We start from the raw sequence: 24,332 nt of genomic DNA, 5'->3' as shown, positions 1-24,332 counted from the left end.
CTCGTGATCCCTAGTCATTTGTAATGATTACGGAAGCTGTCTGTGATCTTAATTCGGTGTGATCGGCCATTATTAATGCCAATAGCGATAGTTTGGGAAATGCCTAACATCGGGCCAATAATATGGGCCCGCCAATATATCGGTAACCCCCCCCCCCCCCCAAAGTGACCAATAATACTTCACCAATAGACCATTATATACCTAAAATAGAAGTATTACAAACTAAGTACAGCGCTGTAATGTAAACCGTCTATAGTGTTGTAGAAGGATAACATGTGAGCAGCAGTTGCTGGTTGTATTTAGAGAGCTCCGGGACGCTGACTACCACCAGCAGATGTTTAACCACCAATAGGGGACTGAGAGCCGGCTACAGGCACCGCCAGATGACGTGGAAGTGAAGTTCAGCCAGAAAAAGTGTGCGTCACATGGCGATGGCGGTTAGGTTTAGGCACCCAAACGACTCAACTAGGTTTAGGAAAAGGATCAGATTTGGATTGAAACATTCCCAATGAACGAGCGTTTCCTGGGTGAAAGGTTTTTGTTTTTGCCGCAAACTTAACTCTGCTCTCCGGCTTGAAAGTGCTGTCTTTTCCATTGAATAATAAAGTGCATGTTTAAGTGTTTGGCATGCCTGGCACCAAGTTCATGGTATTGCAAGGGGGATTTAATTCCACTAAAACCAGGACCTCACGGTGCCGTTTCTTAAAAATGTAACTAAAGGCTGCTAAACTTAGCTGCCATGTGACCGGACGTCTAAATTTGGTATGATATCATATGAATTGTTGTCCATATGTTTGTGTATGATAGAACCCATTGATGTTATGTTAAGTACAGTAGATTCCTTGTTTTCATGACAACTGCTGATAATGTTGCTCTTTCAACTGAATAGACAGCCACAATAAAAACAAATGGTTCCTTTAACTTTGTAAATATTAGACACATGTTTTATTCCCAGTGGTATAGGAGCCTGCTTTCAACCCCCCCACACACACACAAACACACACAAACACACACACACACACACACAGCCGCTTCGTCCATGCACTACAACTTTCACCAACACATCATTGACGATCAATGGAGCTCTTTTGTAAAGAACCTCAACACCGACTCCTTGTTTGTTGTGCTTTTCTTACCGTATTAGCTGGGATTCAGACTCCTTATCGCTGTGATAGAACACAGCAGGTCAGTGTTGTTCAGCTTTGAACTCTCACTCACACTCATACACACACACACACACACACAGATGCTTCAAGTAGACCAAATGAATTGGTGCTGAAAACAACTTTACCACATTAGAATAAACAGCTTGACCTATCAGACTGTTAAATTTAATAATTGTTTAGCCATATCTTTTAAACCTAAGCTAAACACCTTAAACTTTCAGAATTGTCTTGCACATACACACAACTTTGTAATTAATCATGTACCTAAATAATAGTTAGCAGGTGTGTGTGTGTGTGTGTGTGTGCGTGTGTATGTACACGTGGCTACTAAACGAGTGCCGTCACATGACGTGATTATGAAAGGCGTGTGACAGGCTTCCTCCATCGTCTATCAGTGAATTACAATGATTCATCCCCAACCCAAAATAGGCGAAAGTGTATTCCAAAACCCCAGGAACACAACGTGTGAAATCTGATTTCAGTGCCGAATATAGTCTGAGGGGTTATTTAACCTGAGTGTCTTCTCCCTCAACACACAGATTTGTTCTCACGGCTATGAGCTTTTTGACACGTAATGGTGTGAACCCCACACTCCATTCCACTGTTGGTTTTCTCAAACTCTCACTGACTTTCTCCTTTGCTCCTGGTTACAGAGACTTAGAGGAAATGTGGTTTTGAACGCCAATGCTTTTGGAACGACACTGCTAAAACCTATTCTGAATATTTAAAATGTGTTACATTTTTAAAATGTCAATCACTTTAAAAAATAAAAAACACTACTGTGTACTCACAGGCAAATTCACTGAGCATGGATTGCAACCACTGATACCTGCAAACCCCTACCCGCCTGTCAGGAGGGCCAATTCACAAAAGATAAGATAGACTTTAATTACCCAACACTGGGGACATTTTGTTACAGCAGGTAAAAAGGTCACACACATCAGAATGAGACAAATAGACATTAAAATATACAAAAAGTATTGTAAGATATAGAAGAAATAGTATAACAGTAATATACAATAATAGCAAGTATTATTATTATAAACAGACAGGTAAAATATATGCATATAGACATACAGATGAGATAAGGTGTGGATGGTAGGATGCATAGGGAGGAGCTGACAGAGTAATAAAGAAATACATGTGCATAGTAGAATATTTAAGATATGATATTATTACAGCACAAACACACCCATACATTTTTGCAGCTGAGTGCAGTTACCCATTTGACAAAGCCTGATCAATAAATACTCTCAGCCAATCTCATTGCTCTGAAAACAGCTGAGCCAATCACAGTGAAGTATGACAACAACAGCGTGACAAAAGGAGAATCTGGGATTCTTTGGGATAACTCCCGTTGTTGAACCCACAGCACCACGGATCTGCAGCCACCTGCAAGCGCTATGTTTCAAACAGCTCAGTGATGATGGATATCAATAATAAACATACAAAAAAGATTTGGTCAAGCATCAACCAAATGCAATTTTTTTACATTTCTACGGTATTTTACGTTGTAAATGGCAACATTGTTTGCTTTGTATAGTTTTCATGACCCATTCGTACCAAAAGCTACGTAATGTAATGCCTTTTTTTATAGAGTCTGTTTAAAACTCACCAAAGAAAGAAGTAGCGTTTGTCATGCAGTTGGAGTTCAAAAAATTAATTTAGAATCAAAGTCATTAAAAAAAGTTACTAAAAGATTAATCCTAAATTGAGATTGTGATTTTATCAACTAATCGTTCAGGCCTAGTGATCTGTATGTTTTCCATGTTTTCTTACTTACGCACCACAGTGACTGTGGCTGTATAAGAACGCTGTGGACCTCTGAGGGAGGGGTCGGTTAATGGGTGGGTCAACGTGGCGCTTTCAAGCCACGGAGCAGAGGTCACTTCCTGTTGAAAAGAAATTTTCACCCAGGAAATGGTTGTTCTTTGGAAGCGTTTTAATCAGGCGTCGCCAAATCACTTACTTCTTGTCCCCTAAACCAAACTAGAGATGGTCTGATAGCTTTTTTTGATTCCTGATACTTATTCTGATACTTGATCTAATGTATTAGAAATAAAGAAGATAAATAAACCTTAAAGTAGATATTGCTCAGGACTAAATGATATGATATGAGATTGGTGCAAAAACTCCAGTACTTTCCTATACCGATACCAGTATTTTAAGCAGTATTGGAGGCTTTTCCAATACTGGTATCTATATCGGAACATGTTTAAACGTAACTGTAGTGTCCACTGAAAAGCCCGGCAGCTTGCGGTGCCCTGTACCCTGCTTAAATCACCTGTTATCAGGTACACTCAACTACTAACTGCCAACATTCGGCAACTTCTTACGAGCTCTGTACGTATCTGTGTGCAAATTTCATATGATATTGTACGAGCTTCTTCATGATAATGTGTTTCTCTATAATGCTCATCAAGAATAAAACATGAAACGCCGACTTGATGAATGATGTGGGATGGATTAATCAACAAAAAAGCACCTAATAACAATAAAATATATGTACAGTATAAAATGATCATGAAATTACCAAAAAATCCTATGAAGGCATTAGCTCAATACACAGCAGCAACGTAGAGCTGGGTGTCGAGGTGTTGAGCCGTTTATTGAGCCATATTTATCAGACTGGAAGCTTATGTGTGCATGGTGTGTCGTCACATCATCCTCTAAGGTCGTTCCCACAAATGGATTTTATTTATAATGAGCCATTGCTGCCCTTTGTGTGTGTTGTGCACACCTGCCAACAGCATTGCTTTGGAAATGAACAAAATGTATATGGACTCGTACATACACTGTGTTTATGAAGTGTGCGTGTGCGTGTGTCTGTGTCATGTGCATATGTTTCCGTTGGGAGGTCATTCAGGATTTGCATTTGACACAAACAGACTCATCATGGATGTCTAATCCCAAACATTGTTAATGACGGTGTAATGGACAGAATCGTTTCCATGCTGCTCCTCCACTCGACAGCACTTAACCTGCAGCCGATCAGGAATCTGCTGTGTTGATGTGAAAGAGACACATTAGCTATGACAGCGCACGAGGTGGTTGTAAAACTGAAGGGCTTTTTCAGTTGAATTAGAAAAGCTGAATAAAAAAGGCTAATGTTGCTCAAAGGTTCCATATTATGCATTTCCAGGTTCATACATGTGTTTGTTGTTTTTACTAAAACATGTTTACATGCTTTATTGTGGAAATTACACAATATTTATCACTTTCTGTCTGAATATACCTGTATTTACCCTCTGTCTGAAATGCTCTGTTTTAACGCCTGTCTGCTCTGATTGGTCAGCCTTTCTGGGTCCTCCGCATCTGCACTGTCATTGCAGTCGGGGAATGACTGCAACTGCGATTTCTACATATATATATATATATATATATATACATATATATATATATATATATATATATATGTATATGTATATATATATATATTTTTTTTTAATTTAAGAAATTATAAAACAGGAAGTCAAAGCTCCGTTCTGCCATAGATAATTCAAGAAATTCTCCTGATTTAATCATCAGTACAAACAATGAGCAACTGTATCAGAAATCAATGTGGTCAATTTAAATAGAATCATAGTTATCTATTTTATAAATCAATTATGGACAAACTAATTACATTAACAAAGAGTTCTGTATTTGTCAGACGCACAATTGGACTATTTATGGTGACAAATAAATAAAGAAATAAAGTGTCTGAGTAAAGTGTTGGGCCTTGGGATAGATTCTCAGGCGCTGATCAGATTGACTTGAGATTTTACCTGATTATTCCATTTGACATTGTGTTCATTTAAGGCAATTGAATTTAACCCCCTCCCCTCCTGCTTGTAATGTTGGTGTTGTCCAGACCAATCAATATATGTCGTTTACAGTCAATGTTAACGCTGCTGTAGTGCTTGCTTGGAGCAGTGGATGTAAAGTTTTTCCAAATCAAAGAAGATCTAATAGTGGGTTTCCAGCACTCTATTGAGCTGCCTCAAATTCATCCACCTAAAAATTACATCTACAGATCAGGGTTTACACCAGTGTATTTTAGCGTACACATGTGTCTGCCCTATGTGACATAACTATGTTCAATGTTCTGTTTTTTACAGAACAGGAACTTGCTGGAAACCAGTTTTTAAACTAGGTCATACCCGTTTATATTGAAACTTAATGTAATGACATGAAATGAAAATGCAAGCCTGGTGGCCTCCCTGGCCTCAGATAACCCCACCAGGCCTAAGTTGCTGGAAGAATAAAATTGAATGTATTTTTAAGACATTTAATTAAGCTAGTTACAGTGGGGGCAACATGGTTGGTAACACAGTGAGTACGCTTAAACGCACACAGATGTTCCACTATTATTCCAACTATGAAAATATTCTGAATTTGATATAGATCATTTAAACAGCTAGTCTGGCTATCAGCACACCGAGCAAAGCTCAGCGGATTTGGTCTGGGGGGTCTGCTCATTGTTTTCTCTGCACAAGAGCCGTGGGCATAGTTCAAAAAATATTTTGCATGGGAATTTTGCACGGAAATAGCTGTTTACATGACTTTCATCGGTCATGAAAACAGCTTAGTTGGAATATCGTCTTTTTCGGAATGGGCAAAAATCGGAATACTTTGTGCATGTAAACGTAGTCAGAAATTGGTCTTGTGGCAATGGCTGGAAATATTCTGGTCCAGTGGAAATCACAATTGTCAGATTGACAGCACTCTAGCCCAATGGATTCAGTGGGCAATCATATTTGGTGGGGTGGGGGGGTGCCATCCCGTGCCCCCCTTCTAGTCACACCCCTGGGCAGGAGCCCTCCGTCTATGTCAGGGCAACAGGAGAACATACATACATACATATATATATATATATATATACACACACACACACACACACACACACAGACCCACACACACACGTGGCGTTTTCTTTTGCAGGGTGCAAATATTATTCCGGGGTTCCTTCCGTGAACTATTCTGCAGAGCCACCCTGGCTGCTGCTGCTGCGGCCGGACCTTAGCACCGCCCAACACAATTGTGATTGGTTAAAAAAAAAAAAAAAGGAAAACCACCCTGTTTTTTTAATCCTATCCAGGAGTGTCGTCTCCTGTGGCCAGACTTTCCTCTTTAGCGCTGTGGAGAAAGGACTGGCAATGTGAGACTAGTGTTTAGATGACGGTAATGAAGAACACTGTCTATCACATCCGTCCTAAATCCCTCATTGGTTGAAATCTGGTGACTGGACGGACAACAGCATATGATTTAATTTTTGTGCTCATCAAACCATCTGTGAACACTGTGACCTGTATGGGAACATCTGCATCCATTGTGTCCCTCCACTTATTAATCTATAAATATAGATAGATATAAACATCTTTTATAAAGCTTTATAATTAAGACTAATTCATCATTGAGTGAAGTGGGATGAGAAGAGGTTCTAACATGTCAATTGCGGGCTGTGGCACACTTTATATAATGGACTGTGGGAGCAGACTGGTTTGAAAAACAGATCCGTGCAGAGCTCCACGACAAATCCATCTTCACAAATTCTTCTAATACCATTTCAGCATCCCTTGTGGATACACATTTTTAGCATAAGAATGCAAAATAAGTCTGATGCAAGCACATTGGATTCACATTTTGTAGACTTTGAAAAGGTTTGCATGAACTGTATTTTACAGTTGGTTGGAACAGAGCTGAAATGACATTTAAAAGCAGCCAGTTGTATATGATGTCCTCTTTCAGTGTTAATCCCCTTCCCTTTGTGCAAACACATAGCCTTTTTTCAGATTAGCTCATTTTCATCTGAATGTGATTTGGCTTGATTTGATTAGCTATCCAGAGCAATTGCCTTTCATAATAATGCGATTACGTTTTAGAACACAGCGGCCATTATACAGAGACTTATGGCGCTTGTGGAAAAAAAGGACCATCACATTGCCATCAGTAACATCCCTACTGAGACATAAGGGTATTAGGAGGGAGAGATAACAGCCACACACACACACACACACACACACACACACACACACACACACACACGAATCATGACTATAATCTTGCTTTGCTATTTCTTCTGCTGTGGGCAGAGCACCGCTGCTACTGCAGCCACGGGTGTTAGAAGTGAGAACCCCACAAAAGGAAATGTCTGTGATTATCAGCCCATTACTCTGTTTGTAAAACCACTTGTGCTGTGTGCTCCATATGTGGGAAGACTGTAATCTAAAGTTACACATATCACAAATTCTCATCTCTATGAAATCCAATTAAAGCTGTATTTAACTCTGGATCCACTCCAACACAGCCGTTGCCCGTTGTGTATGGAATAATTACTCTCTGTGTGTCTTTCTCTTGTTCATTTCACATTTAAGGACAGAGCTGCGCTCAGCTCTTATAGTATACACAGTCTGTACTGTAAACCTAATAATAGACATGTTCAATTACACTCATGGTGCTTTAGTGCAAGTGGTACAGCGCTGTAAACAATGCTGACGTCCGTTTGCTGTTGGCACCGCGCACCATTGGGGCCTTGAATAACAAGGACAGTCTGCCAGTTACTCTAGCTGTTCAGCACTTTCATTTGGAGTATTGTCATAATTAAAGGCTAAACGTGACTATTTTTTATTTTTGTATTATCTTTTGTATTTATTCAGGGAAGAAGTGAAGATCTACTAAGATCTTTTGTGTTCAAGTGTTCTACATTTTCTACAAAGAAATGCTGCAGGTTGCTATTCATAAAGGTTTGCACTTATGTGTTCTCGGAAGTTTGATAAATGCTGCTGAGTGCGTGCACTAAACTTATTTTTTTTCATTAAAGTGTATTTGACATGCTATTTTCTTCTTACCTGTTTCGTTTATTTAATATGTTTTTTACAGTATACAGTATACAGTATATATTTTTTTATTTAAGTATACAAGTGGAGATTGGTGAAGTGTTCAATAAATGTTTTTTTATTTAACCTTAACTTATTCAGAGAAAGGGAGGTCACAAGCTCTCTTAATTTGTTGTGATTATTAATGTTGCATTTTATCATTCAAATAGAGGTTTAAAAAAAAATGTTGACCAAATAGCAGCCATGTGTTGTGGGGTCAGGCAGCTAGCAGATAGTGAGGAGATTTCTTTTTTACAGTGTGTTCAGGGGACAGGCAGCTAGCAGATAGTGAGATGTTTTTTACAGTGTGTTCTGGGGACAGGCAGCTAGCAAATAGTGAGGAGATGTTTTGTACAGTGTGTTCAGGGGACAGGCAGCTAGCAGATAGTGAGATGTTTTTTACAGTGTGTTCAGGGGACAGGCAGCTAGCAGATAGTGAGATGTTTTTTACAGTGTGTTCTTGGGACAGGCAGCTAGCAAATAGTGAGGAGATGTTTTGTACAGTGTGTTCAGGGGACAGGCAGCTAGCAGATAGTGAGGAGATGTTTTTTTACAGTGTGTTCAGGGGACAGGCAGCTGGCAGATAGTGAGGAGATTTTTTTTTACAGTGTGTTCAGGGGACAGGCAGCTGGCAGATAGTGAGGGGATGTTTGCTGAATGTGACAACACATGCTGGAGCCTAAAACGCTTGTGACATTGCTTAGAGCGTTGCTTGCTTTGCTTTGGCATTGTCCCAGCCATATAACACACACTTGCCCAACACTAGCTTTGTCCTGAATGAAGGGTGTAAAGAGGGTACAGCAGACAGCCCTCTAATACCAACAAAATGTTAGGAATCAGGAGTAGCCAATCAGGAGCCTACAACGGGGATTCTGTATTTGCATATTCCTTGCACTATTAATAATTATAGCTTATTGTTAGAGAAGCAGAGACTTGAAGCCACTCTGTTCCACTCTGTGGAGAAATGCATTACATTTAATTAAGTGCTGTTGTGTCTTTTCTGATTTAGATGGTTAGGAAATATAACAGTTTTCTGTAGTTGGTGTCAAAGCTTTGTGCACCAAGCTAGAGAACAACATTGTTAGTGTGTAAGTTAAAGTCCTTTTGCCTATAGCCTGTCCCATGGAAATCCTGCCATTGATTTACAGGAATGTGCATAGTGCATCTACCTTATATTAATAAAACAACAACGTACAGTATGTCAGACTCAAGATGGTGCTTATGGAATAACAGATGCTCACCTAGCCATACACCAACAAGTTGCTCTGGAATGCTTTCATGTTGTGCAGCTCAATGCACATCAATGGCTCTCGCCCCACCTGCTTGGTTCATAGACTCACATTGTGTCTTTAGTTTTTAGGATTATGAGAGCAGCTTAAAACGTCCAATTGGCAGTTGTACAGGTACATCTTCATTTTGTGATGACAGTCTAAAGGGAAATGCTTTATAGGCAACAAGGCACTTCTTAATGTTGATGTTTTACGGCATATTTGAGGGTTTTCTCCGGTCCAATCAGCAAATAGAGGGAGTCTCCGTTGTGGCAACGCCGCAGAATATCCAGAAGTCAAAGCCCGAGCAAGAACAATCTTTGCTGAGTTCTGTTGGGGGCCATGCAGTGAACAGAGTAACTGGCCAGTTAGATTTTCCAACTCGCTCCGTTAGTGGAGCTAGCGATGCTAAGCCGAAGTCACAACCAAACTTTAGCTGTTGGTTACGGCAGATCCCGAGTGACTCAGGGCTGATCCAATAGTTTTAAATTTCAACAGAGGACTTGTCTTTAAGGATGTCAACACTTGTCACTGGAGAGAGTCCAGACTCTCTGGACTAATGAAATGGACCAGAGTCTGGTAGGACCGGGCTAATGGACCAGAGTCTGGTAGGACCGGGCTAATGGACCAGAGTCTGGTAGGACCAGTGTAATGGACCAGAGTCTGGTAGGACCAGGCTAATGGACCAGAGACTGGTAGGACCAGGCTAATGGACCAGAGACTGGTAGGACCAGGCTAATGGACCAGAGTCTGGTAGGACCAGGCTAATGGACCAGAGTCTGGTAGGACCAGGCTAATGGACCAGAGTCTGGTAGGACCAGGCTAATGGACCAGAGACTGGTAGGACCGGGCTAATGGACTAGAGACTGGTAGGACCAGGCTAATGGACCAGAGACTGGTAGGACCAGGCTAATGGACCAGAGACTGGTAGGACCGGGCTAATGGTACACATGCATACTTGCACACTATACAAACAATACATTGATCTATAGTCAGGGTTTGGTACTAAAACCTGGTTTGTAAATGACCAGTATCCACTATAGACCCAAATTTCTACACAACCCATATTTTGGTGCCATATTTCAGTGCCACTTAAATGGCTGCACTGCCCTCTGGTACATTACAGCAAGAGAAGCATCACTGCACATGACGCTGGTTAACATCACACTCTGTAGCAGGAAACGTTAGCCTATGGTTAGCTAGTAGCTGGCTGAAACACAGTTACAGTGCTCAAAGCTAAACGGTTGAACATGTGACTGTATTTCGCTATAAAAGAACTCCAACACCGAGACGTCCAACAGTCTGCAGCTGAAGACACGGAGGAGACTAGCTTAACTTTGACACACCGTGGACACCACCCCAAAAAAACAGTGACAGGACTTAATGGTGCATGGAATTGCACCTTGTAAGCTCATGATGCATTTAAGTGCATTTCAAGAAACTCCAGCTGTTGCTGTAAAGTACCCTTTGCCATCTGGTGGTTCTTCTTTTTGTTACTTGACAGCAATTGAAATAAATTATTAAACTGTCTTTTAAAGACAATCATTTGACCAAATGTCCTTAGCAATAAACAAGCCATTCTTAAATGTTGTTAATTATCGATTTTGAAGAATTTAATGTAAATTCCTCCCACACAATGCTAATATGGTTTCTGTATTTACGCATCTGATAGCTCATGGACTCTGCTGCCCCCACTATAAGACTGAGGAGACATATATGGGAACCAACTTATTCTTTGGTATAAAAGATGATGTATTTTAAATTGTGCATGTTTTTCTTGTTTTGTTTTAAAATGACAGTGTTCATTACTTTATTTGTTATTCAAAGTCATTTCTCATCAAATAAACATTCCCCACTTTCACTGTAAGACTTCCCATTGAGCTATGTGGACTGCGTAATGATTCTTGTACCCAGATAATGGTGTGTGTGTGTGTGTGTGTGTGTGTTTCCTCTGCTTATTAGAAAGGCTTTGACATTCACCATAGTGAACATATTTGTCAGCAACGACAGATGATCATCTGTTTAATTTTGGAGCCTGGCAAGACGTTGCAGGTTTAGTTGTTGTAGCCGTCAGGATGCAGCTGTATCCAAACAGTAGCAGTTTGTTAAGAAAAGACCCTGCCGGGTTTCCTACAGCTTCTTTCTCCATAAACCCTCCTAGCTCAGGTCAATCCAGGATTCCATGTGTGTGTTTTAGAAGGGGAGGAACATGGGTGGGACTAGGTGGATCAGGTGGATAAGGTGGATTGACTTTCCTGCTGTGTGTCAAAGTGGCATCTGTATTATACTGAACACAGTCATGCATTTTCAGTGCTGTTGCATTTTTTGCTTTAATTCAGGTTTGGCATCAGATTCCATTATTATTGTAAATTCAAGTGGACTAGTGCCGCTATCCATCATAAAAGAGCAAATTACAATCTTTTCAACCACGTTTTCACTCATAGTCATTACTCAAAAGGTATTAAGTACACATTCAAGTAGTGCTTTAATGTTCTCACATATACTATATGTACACAGTACTTCTTTCCTGTACTTACCTTAATTTTCAAGTATCTGTACTTTGTTTTCTGTATTTCTGGAAACTTTTAATTTTACTCCACTGCATTCTCCTAAGGATCTCGTACTCGTTACTTTTGCAAATTGGAGTAAAATATTCTTCCTCACAAAAAAAAGAAGAAGAAAATTCTGTTTCTGTTTTGTCTTTGTTAAGGTCAGGCTTTGAAGTTGATGTTTGGGAAGGTGTGGAAACTCTGAAGATGATTCTTGACACAGTAACGTTCCTGATCAAAGTTGTTTTTTACTTCCAATAATTAAGTACACTTAATATCAGATAATTGCTTTTGATACTCAGTACAGTAAGTTGTAGATATTTTTAGACTTTTACTCAAGTAATATTATAAAAGGTGATTTAGCCAAAGTAATTGTACTTTTAATCAAGTATTGCTTTCAAGAACTCGATACAAGACTGCATCTAAATGCTCTGAGGGCACTGTTGGAAAATAATCAAATTCTTGTGCACAGATAATTAGCGGGTCAGCTGCCCATGTGTTACGTCTCTCTGCTGGGGCTTGGTACCTAATCTCGAGTTATAGATCTGTCGTTCTGGCTCCCCCTCGCCGTAGCAGCTTTGTTGTACCTCGTCAATCTGTAGATGTGATAACAGTTTGCGGACACTGAGCAAGTACTTTGTTTATTTGTTAGCATAGCTGTTGGGTTTCAAAGCATCCACTGCTCCCACGTCCTCTTCATGAAACCTCTTTCCCTGGGGTCACACTGGGTAAAGTAGCATTCTGGTAGTTCCAAGTACTGTGCTCTAGTCCACAAAGGTCTTGTTCCACTAGCCCATTTCTCATCAGGCTGTCCTGGTTTCTTAACACCTAGTCTTGCATTGCCAGACCTTCCTTCAGAGCACTGTGGAGTAGAGTCTGGACATCCGGCCAAAACAAGTGACATCAGGTGGAATTAATCCAGGATATTAAACATCATTGATCTAGACTGCCTTACGTCTGACGCAGACCTTGTTGGCCAGAGTCTCTTTAGAGCCATTTGACTCTTTTTTTTTTTTGGGGGGGGGGGGGGGGGGGGGGGGGGGGGGGGGGGGGGGGGGGGGGGGGAGGTTCGCTCATAGTTGAGGAAGGCAGATAGCACAAAGGGTCTTGCTGAATGGTACACAGTAGATGAGCCCTGACCGAGATTTTAAGTCCAGTCACCCGTATACAAGTGAGTGAGCAATCCAGCAGCCTGTGGTTTTATTTGGTTTCTATCTTCTGATTCTAAGGTAATTATTGACTTTGGTCATCTGTTCAATATAAAGACTACTAGAACAACTGATTTTAAATGAAAAGGTAGTCTTACCTATTTCCCTCATTCACTCTTTGAGCATCAGCTGCATGGACCAAATAGTTTCCATCATATCCAACTCCACAAACTGCTGTAACTGCCAAATTATTTTGCCTTTGAAAGAATTTGATGACACAGAGGAGCAATTTTACACAACTTGTACTTCAGAGAAGAGGGAATCCATGTGTGTCTCGTAGCCCCATGGCTTTCTGCCTTGTAGTTTACACAGCAGAGTGTGGAAGCGGCTCCCTATGTTACTCTGCTAATCAGCCTGTAATCCCTGTGCTGCTGATGTGAGAAGTGATGCTCCGTGTGACTCTATCATTTTCTCATCAGTGCTTTCTTTGTCTCTGTCTCTATCTCTATCTCCCCCTCTACATCTCTGTCTGAGGGACTGTTGCTTCTCTTTGATTGGGCCATTGTTCTGACTCACTCACAGAGCCAGCCTGTTGGCCATGTTTACATGGATTCATGCTTCAAGGCTGCTGGCTAATGCAACACCTTTGTTCTTTTAATTGCTTGCTGTTCCAGCCACAGGCTGAAAGGAATGAATAATTCCACAGCTACAGAATACTAACATTTCCACCCAGGGAAGAACTTCCTCACTCTGAATATGAATGTGCCCAGGCAGCCCAGTATATCGCAGCTCCATATACAAATATATTAAAATACTATTTGTATAATCTGCGTTCAATTCAATTAAGACACAATCACGTGGTCAACAAACAGGACTATCACCCAGAGAATTGGCTGCTTGCTGACCAAATGAAATTATTTGTCACCAGGGGCCTCATTAATAAACGTGGCATTCGCACAAAAGACGTACGTCACTCTCTACGCAAGAATTGGGATTTACAAAAAGCAAACTGGAGGGGAAAATATGCAGTCCTCCACGGCCACTCTGACCCAGGCATATGTACAGAAAGGGGCAACACTGAGGGCAGATGGATGAAACACCTGAAACTGTATGAAACTCAGACCATGTTTAAAATATGGGAGGCCACCTTATAAATACTTCATACTCTCACATACACTACTATACTCTCTCCCATACACTTCTATATTCTCTCACATACACTACATATTTTTCAATGAATATAATATATTTCAAACATATATTTCTATACTGCAATTGGATCTTTCAGCATGCATTGTAGATATATATATAGATATATATATATATATATATATATATATATATATATATATATATATATATATATATATATATATATATATATAGATATATATAGATATATATATAGATATAGATATATAGATAGATATATATATACTCCAGCACAGATAGAGCTTTACCACTGTATGTCTATATGGTCTCTAAGCATTATTCAAAGGCCCGATTGTCAGGTTTGAGCAGTTTAACATGAGATTACTCGTCATTGGCAGAGTGACTCAGCTTGTCTTCTGTGGCTCTTTAGGGACTTTGTCAAATGTCCCAAAGTAACCATAATGATGTCATCAGGGTTAGCTTTGATTGGGCCGGTGGCTATTACACATTGGGTTGGGAAGATTTAAAGAAATGGCGGTGAATCAATCAGGGAGGCTCTAACCTAGGGGCAATATATCCATATCATATTGATATTGTGATATGAGATTAGATATCGTCTCAGATTTTGGATATTGTAATATTGTGAAATGACATACAGTAAGTGGTGTTTTGTGATTGCATTTGGTGATGCACTTTTCTGAACTTACCAGACTGTTCTAGCTGCTCTATTATTTGGCTTTTCCCCACTTATCTAAAATCTAAGTGGGAAGATATTTTGTTAAAGCGCCATTTGTCCACCCCAGAATATCGCCGCAATATCGATATCGAGGTATTTGGTCAAGTATATTGTGATATCTGAATTTAGTCTAACCAACCTGCCCTTGTTTTATGATGAATGTTGGTTGATGAATGTATGAAAGTTGTTTTTAGGTCATATACAGATGTGTGCAATAGAGTTTAATTTAAGCACCGCTGGAAGGGGCATGCACAATTTTGTTGACAATGACATAATGACAAAGACTATCAGTTTGCATTTTGTTATTTTGTAGTGTGACCCATATTAGGGACTAAAAGAATCATCTACTAAAAATAAAATATTAAAAAATTATAAAAAAGGATTCATGCATGTCATGCTAAGTTCCACTCATGCTGAATTATTTTCTCCACCTAGTAAAGCCAGTCACCAGTTCTCAGAGACATTTTCTTGCAGCCTTTGGTGCCTGATAGGGATTGGGTATCATTGAAAAGATCTCAATACGGTACTGATACAAATAATATGACTTTGATACCAGTTCCGAAATTATACTTAATATTTTTACTTTTTCAGCACTTACTTAGTGAGTCCAGGCTCAGAGTCTTTCCTTCGTGTCTATGACACGTTAGGCTAAACAGCCAATCACAGACATTATTAGATCTTGGAAGAAGCATGCTCCATGCTTATTGGATAACTGAAGCTGATGAGTTTTATTCCTAAGCGTATTAAAATTTGGATAGTGAAAGACCAGGCTTTTTTTGGATATTCTATACCTTAGAGGCAATCTGGTCGATGCGTCAAAACGTATAGAAGTAAGTATCGAGCACTAGCAACTGCTTAGCCTTTCTTAAACCATAATTCAACATGTAACACTGTAACAGCAGACATTCAAAAAGTTGCATTGATTCATTGACAGAGAACATCCAGTTCAATTTATCGGGTCAGATTTCCATCAGCAGACTGCCACTGTGCAGCTCTGGCTCATGTCTCTTCTTTCGCTGTCATATCGTATTCTCCTGTGCTGCAAAGTAGTGTGTTAATAGCAGCTCTCCATCTGTTAGCATCTGGAACACGGTAGATCGATAGAGAATGGTGGGAGTCTGTGTGTGTGTGTGTGTGTGTGTGTGTGTGTGTTGGAGGTAAGGGGAGGGAGGGAGGGAGGGTGGGGGGGGCAGTGCTCTGTGATAGTAATGAGGTGAGGCTTGACATGAACAGGAAGCTCCAATAGAGCGCTGTGTGTCGGTCGGATCACACTCCCTCAGCAGGTTATGGGGAAGAGGAGGAGAAGGTGTGTGTGTGTGTGTGTGTGTGTGTGTGTGTGTGTCTGTGTGTGTGTGTGTGTTTCGGGGGGGATAAATGAGGCAGGGCTGTCAATAAAGAGCAGCTCTTTATCCTCTGTTAAAGCTCTATTCCTTTCAATACTGTCAGGCCTGTCTGGTAAAGAAAGGCCCAGGTAGTTTTCCCTGGACACTTCTTGGTATGAGGAGAAGTTAGAGAGCTGCCAGGATGAAATAGGGCGAGGCAGAGTTAGACGTGAGGCGGACTGAGATACAATGAGACAGGATGAATTGCTGTACCTGAAGAAAAGCCTTTTGATTTGAGATACAGGGACTTTGCCATAGCTTAGGGTTTTAAGAATTGACACCCCCTGAATTAAACCAGCGGTTTATTTTGGCCTCACAAAGGGGGGTGTTCCCTTTTTGTCAGGCAACACTTTTATTGCATTCCCCTAGAGAAGACTGCAGTGCTGGCTGGACTCTTGAGGCAGCTTAGCTACTGTCAGAGGCGAACACTTTTAGCCCCAACTATGAATTTCATAACAGACAAAGGTTTTGCTTAATTCAGAGTATAATTCCGAATATTTCTGGTTGACACATATCTACACGGTCGAGACAGATACGGGGAATGGATACCGGGTATTGTCGCGACAATTTTCAACATGGCGGCCGTGTCTTAGACTCTCATTTTATAGCTAAACGGTACACTAAAACATCTGAGGCGGGAAATAGCCAATGCAGTAACAGAATTGTGATTCATATTTGATCAATGCGGTCTGGTTTGACAGTTAGATCGCTGTTCACGAGCAATTCAATTTATATTATCAAAACAAGAAGGGTCTTGATACACTTTACAGATAAAGCAGGTCTAAACCACACTCTATAATTTACAAAGCCCCAACAATTCCATTAATTCCTCCAAGAACAAGCATTCAGTGCAGCAGAGGAGAGGAAAAACTCCTTTTAGGAAGAAACCTGGTAGGTGGTGGATTACGGTGTCGGTTGGGGGGACCAGTGGCAATAAAAGTCCGGATAAAGATAATGGAACTAGGACTAGAAATAGGTACAGTAGTTAATGGCGTAGCAGGGCACTGAGACTTGTGGACCCAAATGCAGAGACAGGTAGGCAGTGAATAATAATGAGGATTTCATAAAATAAACAAAGGAAGTCTTGAGACAAGCAGGAAGCTAAAACTAATTCTAAAAAGTCACAAGGAACAGTAAGGACATCAAAACCACAAACAACATAGGGAAAGGGAAAGGCAACTTGCGACAAACCCTAAACACAATGACCTGACCACGGACAAGGGGAACACAGAGACTAAATACACAGGATAACAAGGTAACTAGGGACAGGTGAGAAAGGGCTGGGGAACAGGTGAAAGACATCAGACAATCACAAAGGCTGGAAAACCAAAATACAGGAAGCAAAACAAGATAAAAGAACAGATGGAGAACAAAATAAAACAGGAAATGGAAAACCAACAGAGAACATGAAACCAACTAACCACAGAAACTTGACACTGAACAAGGCAACAACACATGGCACTGCAGGGTGCATAGGGCGTAGCAGGGCACCGCAGGGTGTAGCAGGGCACTGCAGGGTGCATAGGTCGTAGCAGGGCACCGCAGGGTGTAGCAGGGCACTGCAGGGTGTGACAGGGTGTTAAAGGGTGAAGCAGGGCACTGCAGGGTGTTACAGGGCATAGCAGGGCACTGCAGGGTGTTATAGGGCATAGCAGGCCACTGCAGGGTGTTACAGGGCGTAGCAGGCCACTGCAGGGTGTTATAGGGCATAGCAGGCCACTGCAGGGTGTTACAGGGCGTAGCAGGGCACTGCAGGCTGTAAGTGGGCGTACTAGGGCACTGCGGGTTGTTACAGGGCGTAGCAGGGCACTGCAGGGTGCTACAGGATATAGCAGGGCCGATAGTGGGCTGATACTGAGCCAGTCGTGGGAAGCCAACCAAGCAGAGAAGATGTTTTGTTGGGTATCTCCTGCGCAATCCTCCCCCGGTCTCCAGAGCAGCTAATATCCCCTCGCCGAACCAGCCTCTTCTCTGCTAGTTATGGCACTTATGTAATCCCGCTTATGGTGCTCAAAGGTGTGGTTTGTTTGTTCCTCTCGGCTCTGATTGGTTGTTTTACTTCTGGCGCGGTGGAATCTTAAAAATGCCATTAGGAGCACCAGGAGGAGGCAGAGGAACATGTTGAGTATCTTTCTCAAGTACTACTCTCAGAATATAGTGACCGTTTCAGTAAATACGACAACAACATTTTCCTATAAAAGGTTTCCAACTATAGCTTCAATTCCCACGTGTCAAACTCAAGGCCCAGGACCCAAATCCGAACTCTTGCAGATTTTAATGAATGTAAACTACACTACATACGTCCTGTATATAGACCCGGTTATTGGTCCGGGGATGGGAGTCTAATTGAGAAGGTTATAAAACCAATGTAAGCTATAATAAAATACATTAGGCCTACATATTAAGGAGCAACACAAACAGTCCCTTATTAGAGAAGGATAAGCAACAAGAAAATGAAATCATGAATGTATTGGTCTCGGACCAGTCTGCCATTATTATCATCTGGGAATATTGCTGCATTCATATTGTTGACTCTTAATCTTCGGAGCGCGTCCTGTATAAACCTGAAGCTTACCGCGCTGCTCATCTCTACTTTTACAGAGAGAGTAGACACACTGACGCGACTCTCAGGTCTGCCGGGAGGCAGCGGCCGCACGCCAGGCAACCCCGCAACAGTACTGTCCCACCGAGAAAAGTCCCGCTCCGCATCCTGGTGCCAGTGCAACCATTTATAATCCTCTAAACAACTGTATTAGGGTTTAAGTCAAACGTGTGTTAATAAAAATAAAGCAGAACACATGCAGAAGACAATGGAATAACTGTTAAACACGTTTATTTGGGATCAGACGGCAGCTGATTTGACACATGAGACTCCAGGATTAATCTTAGCCTGGCTGTTAGCCTGCTCTGGACCAGGATAGCCGCAAAGAATAAATCTCCATGGTTACTTGGCTGGGTTTAAATCAACCTGGTTTGGTGCAACCGAGTCAAAGCTAAATTCATCCAGGATAACTTGAATCCCTTCTCCTGGTTTCATGGAACAGCCCCCTGGACTGTAGCTGTCTCAAGCCAGAGGAATCAAACTCGCTCTTATTTTTTTAACTACTGGTGCTTTGTTTTTTAATTGATTTGGATATGTGTTCCTATGTTAATTTTATGTTCATTTAAGATGTAAATGCATATCTTTTATAATAACAAAGAGGTTTTACCTCCAAGGCTTTGTTATTACATCAGCTGTGTCACGATACAGCAATATAACAAAAAGACGTATCTGGGATTAATTGAAAAACTATATTTTGCTTGAAAAGGTAATAAATAAATATCTATTTTTAAATTTGACTGAATAAGACAATAATATTGGTAGCCACAATTATTTCGGAGACACTTCATTTGAATTTGCAAAATGTGGAATTGTCACAGCTCTAGCTTTGACTGAATGTAACTGTTCCTAACACAACTGAAATTAGGGTCATGTGGTTGTGTTGTTACATCATGGCGAATTACCCTAATGTGGTGTGTAATGCATCCTTCAGGGCTCTACTTAATGTTTAAGTACAGTGTTAACTCATTCAGGGCTCGACAGCAACAATTGCCTCGTTGCCCTTGGCAACCACTTTGTGGTCTCTGGTTGCCAATCACTTGTTCATTATTTGTGTTTTTTAATATATCAAAACTTTAAAAACTGGATAATTTCTTTCAGAAGAAGTCAATATTTTATTTGGTTGTCTCTGTAAATTTTAACACATTTAGCTGTTTTGGAGGTTAGATTCAATATTGCTTTGCTTGATATTGTTTTTTTTTCCATTCAAACCTGGAATAAACATTTTGTGGACAGATGTCCTTGAAAATATTCGTCAGTAAGGCAAACTCAGCACCTTTTGTTTTTCATACAATAACAGAAAAAACACTCATTTCAAATCAATCAGCACACTCAACTGAAAACTGATCAATTGTCCTTCAAGAGCAAACCAGGAGTGTGTATTTGAATGACATTGTTCGCAAGCCTAAAACAATTTTCCACATTGTGGCTTTTCAATAAGGAAACATCAATTATAACAACTTAAAAAGAAAAGCTGCTCAAGTGGAAGCATTCTGTACATGGAGTAAAAAAGAGACTTGTAATAGAAGAAATGGGCCAAAAAGTAAAATATACTCCTATCATTTCATGAATGTGTATGTAAAGGCAAAACAGCTTATAGTTTTGTCTTTAATAAATAAAACGAAAGAGGAATATAATTGAACTGCAAATGATTATTATCATAATCTGTTGCTTGTCTCAATTAGTTGTTTGGTCTCTAAAATGTCCGGAAATGGTGAAAAATGTGGATCAGTGTTTCCCAAAAAGTCCAAGATGACGTCCTCAAATGTCTTGTTTTGTCCTCAACTCAAAGATGTTCAGTTTCCTTTCCCAGAGAAAAAAAGAAACTAGAACACATTCACATTTAACAAGCTGGAATCTGAGAATTTTGAATATTGTCTTAAAAAAGCTACTCAAACTGACTAATTGATTATCAAAATAGTTGGCGATTAATTTGAGAGTTGACAACTAATCTATTAAATGACTAATTGTTGCAGCTCTAACTATGATCATGGCAATGCTGTCCGTGTCTCAACCCTGATAAATTGGAGTAATGAATGTCTGCAGGTGTTACCTTTTTGGTGATTAATAGTCTTATAATTAGACAAACTAATGAGCTGGCAGATGGAATATGAGAGGAGACATTTGAGGGAAACAGTAGTCTCACAGGAAAAGACCGACCTGAACTTGGGCAGTGAAGAAAACCGTATCTAAACCACTGGCTCCCGCCCTCCATCTGCTTCTATTCAACTTACTGTTGTTCTCCAGGGCCCGAGTCACTGCAGTCACTCTCAGTTTACAGAGAAAACAATATCAGCTGATAGATTGATTTCCCATTGCTGAGATAAATGGAATCAGTGTAATCCCATCATGTTGTCTGATGCGATACGAAGTCTAATCCACATCTTGTCTCTTCCGTTTCACAGGTTCTTGTGAATCTCTGGGTCGACTGATGCAGCCATGGGCCGATCGCTGGGTCTTTGAGAGCAGCCTTCCTCCCCCTCGTCCTCCACCACATCCTTTTCCCATACCCCCTGCCCCTCTTATTCATTTGCCCTACACAGCTGGAGTTAGAGTCCTCCGAAGCCAGAAACCAGCCATCAACTTGCGATACCTTCTCCTTGCCTCCACCTGCAAACCATGACAAGCATTGTATCTTGGATTCCTGGCCATTGGAGGTGGCCCCTCCCAGTGCTACTCTTGTGTTTTGCCCCTCTGTTGCTGATGGAGGGTAGCCACGCAGCCCCCTCGGGCCCAGAGTCAGACTCCTGCTCCACTTTAGTCCAAAGCCGCTTCTTTGGCTTTTTCCTGTCATCAACAGTGTTCCCCGCCATTCCTTGTTCCTGGACCTTGCAGAACCCCGACCCGCGGCGCTACACCATCTTCATCAAGGTGACCAAACCTACCGAGGACTGTGTGCCGTCACAGCTCCGCACCTTCCAGTATGACTCCTTCCTGGAGACCACACGCACCTACCTGGGCATGGAGAGCTTTGACGAGGTGGTGAGGCTGTGCGATACCTCTGCCCCAGTGGCCTTTCTGGAGGCCGGAAAGCAGTTCCTCCAAATGAGAAAGGGACCTGCTCGGGCGGGGAAGGCCAGCACAGACAGCAACGGGGATTTCAAAACAGAGTACCTGGTGGTGGGGAAGCGCAACCCCAGCATGGCGGCCTGTCAGGTGCTGTGCCAGTGGCTGGAGGACTGTCTGGCGTCCAGCACGTCTAACAGGCCCTGTGGCATCATGCAGACTCCTTGTTTGTGCTGGGAGCCACCGCCGCCGCCGCAGCTCAGCGATGGGGAGAGCTGTTATCACAATGGAGTTTACCTGGAAAACTGTTTACCCAGCGTGAAAGACAGTAGAAGAAAAGCTGAGATAAATGGTGAGTAGGAAAGCTTCAAAAAAGTTGATGTGTAACATATTATTTACATTATTAGGGGAATACATCACAGTTCATATATCGACGGCACAGTTTCTAAAAGCATGCAAGTGCTAAGATCAACCATTAGCTGTGCTTCTCTGTAAAACAATAGGGAAAGACAAGCCTTGCATTCAAAGAGACTCCGCGAAAAATTGATTTATTTGTGTTTTCTCTGACCTTGGAGTTTAGCATGCTCTCAGCAAAATGGCAGAGAAATAGCATCTACAGTGGCAATCAGGCCAGTGTGAGTTGTGGAAAGTGAGGATAATTCTATGACATTGGCTCCCAAGCAAGTAGAGTGCTTTGTCTGAAGTGGAGGAGAGAAAGAGGGGACAGAAAGAGGCAAATTAAAGGTTTCAGGTTTCATCTGATGGAAGTGAGCTCTCTGACCTTGCTAGGTCCCATCCCTCGTAGTCCTGGCAGGGACACTTGATCGGCCTCCGGGAAAAGGAGGAGAATCGAGTGCTGATATTGGATAGCTCTTGGAATGCTCAGAACAGGAGGGGGTGGTGATGAAAAGAGAGACAAAAGAGGCAGATAGAAGGAGAGAGGCATAAATGCGACAGAGAAAGGGCCTGTGGCTTGAGGTCTAATTGTCTGCTACTAGAACCCCCCCCACCGCCCCCCCCTTTCCTCGGCAGACAGGATGTGGCATGACATCTCTATCCTGGCTTCGTCAGGACTATGGCCAGAGGGATGGAACATTTCTCTGCTCCCTTTTCTGGCCCTAACCTTTCCACCAATCTAACTCTCCCTCCCTTCCATAATTCTCTCTGTTGCTTCCCCTAATCAGCCTATGGTCTTATTCTCTTATCCTCCTCCTCTTTCTCCTCCTCCTCTGAGCCACCATCGCTGCCTCCCCATCTTTCCCTCCCCAGGCCGATAGTGGGCTGATACTGAGCCAGTCGTGGGAAGCCAACCAAGCAGAGAAGATGTTGCGTTGGGTATCTCCTGCGCAATCCTCCCCCGGTCTCCAGAGCAGCTAATATCCCCTCGCCGAACCAGCCTCTTCTCTGCTAGTTATGGCACTTATGTAATCCCGCTTATGGTGCTCAACAGCGGGGTGTGGGCTGTTTGTGCCTTAAGGTGTGAAAAAGAAAAAAAGAAATATACCATCCACTGTTGGCTCGCGTAGAGACACTGTAGAAAGAGATGGATGCATTGCAGCTTTTCTTCGCCCTCTGTGTGCTCCAACCCACTCGGGTAAAGCATCTCTTAGATGATAATGCGAGGTTCACAGTAAACGAGTGGCGATGGAACCCTGTGATGAGCTCAAATGAAAGAGGCAAGCAGTCACTGAATATTTGGCTGGACGGGCGGCTGGATGGATTGAATTGGTGAATGATGATAAAAAGAGGATTGGGCGACGTAATGGGTTCTGTGTGGAAATAGGCCGGGGAGCCGGGCAGTTATGGCCCGCTGTGCAGCGAAGTAAGGAATAAAGGGGTGATAGTTGTGAGTGATGAATGAAGGAAGGACAATAGATACAGAGACGAGGGAGACAGAGTGGGGGAGGTAGAGGGAAGAGGCTGACAAGCTCAGAGGGGGAGTCGTCTCAGTTGGCACCAGGTCAGGCCATACCCAGCTGGACCGGTTTGGTATCAGCACCTTCAGGAGGAGGAGTTCATAGATCACTGTCTGTCCCCCTCTTCCAGCCTCCTTCACTCCCTTTCTGCTGAGGGGACGAGGGTCCCGCCCAGTAGCAGACGGAGGGGGGAAAGCTTCTGTCAGGACTTTAGATCTGTCCATGGCCAGCTGATGTCTGGCATGACATGGAGTTTGACTAAAGAAATGTCTCCACAAAAAATCATGCAAAAGCACCACTTTATATATTGTGGTTACCAGAGAAATGCTCAGAGGTTTCTTAGAAATAAGTCACTCTGCATGAAAAAGTATTTTAAAAAATGACTAATTGACTAAAGAAAGGTTAGTTCAGTAAGACAAAACGGCCGAATAATCAACTCATTGTGACCAAACTGCAAGCTGAACAGGTATACATTCAACATGTGTGTGTGTGTGTGTGTGTGTGTGTGTGTGTGTGTGTGTGTGTGTGTGTGTGTGTGTGTGTGTGTGTGTGT

The 24,332-nt window shown here is 41.9% G+C and overlaps 1 protein-coding gene across 9 annotated transcripts in view; it reads left to right on the top strand.

Moving 5' to 3' along the window:
* adgrb1a (adhesion G protein-coupled receptor B1a) overlaps nt 1–24,332 on the top strand; it is a 161,866-nt gene that overhangs the window by 25,705 nt on the left and 111,829 nt on the right. For all 9 annotated transcript variants that reach the window (XM_034874744.1, XM_034874742.1, XM_034874738.1 and 6 more), the window contains exon 2: nt 21,263–22,215. In XM_034874744.1, the coding sequence (XP_034730635.1) occupies nt 21,477–22,215 (739 nt within the window). In that variant the 5' untranslated portion in view covers nt 21,263–21,476. The remainder of the gene's footprint in view (nt 1–21,262; nt 22,216–24,332) is intronic.

This window comes from Etheostoma cragini, chromosome 6, assembly GCF_013103735.1.
Source record: "Etheostoma cragini isolate CJK2018 chromosome 6, CSU_Ecrag_1.0, whole genome shotgun sequence".
In the NCBI taxonomy this organism is placed as follows: domain Eukaryota; kingdom Metazoa; phylum Chordata; class Actinopteri; order Perciformes; family Percidae; genus Etheostoma; species Etheostoma cragini.
Note: the sequence above shows the minus strand (reverse complement) of the source record. Positions and strands in the feature narration are given on the sequence as shown.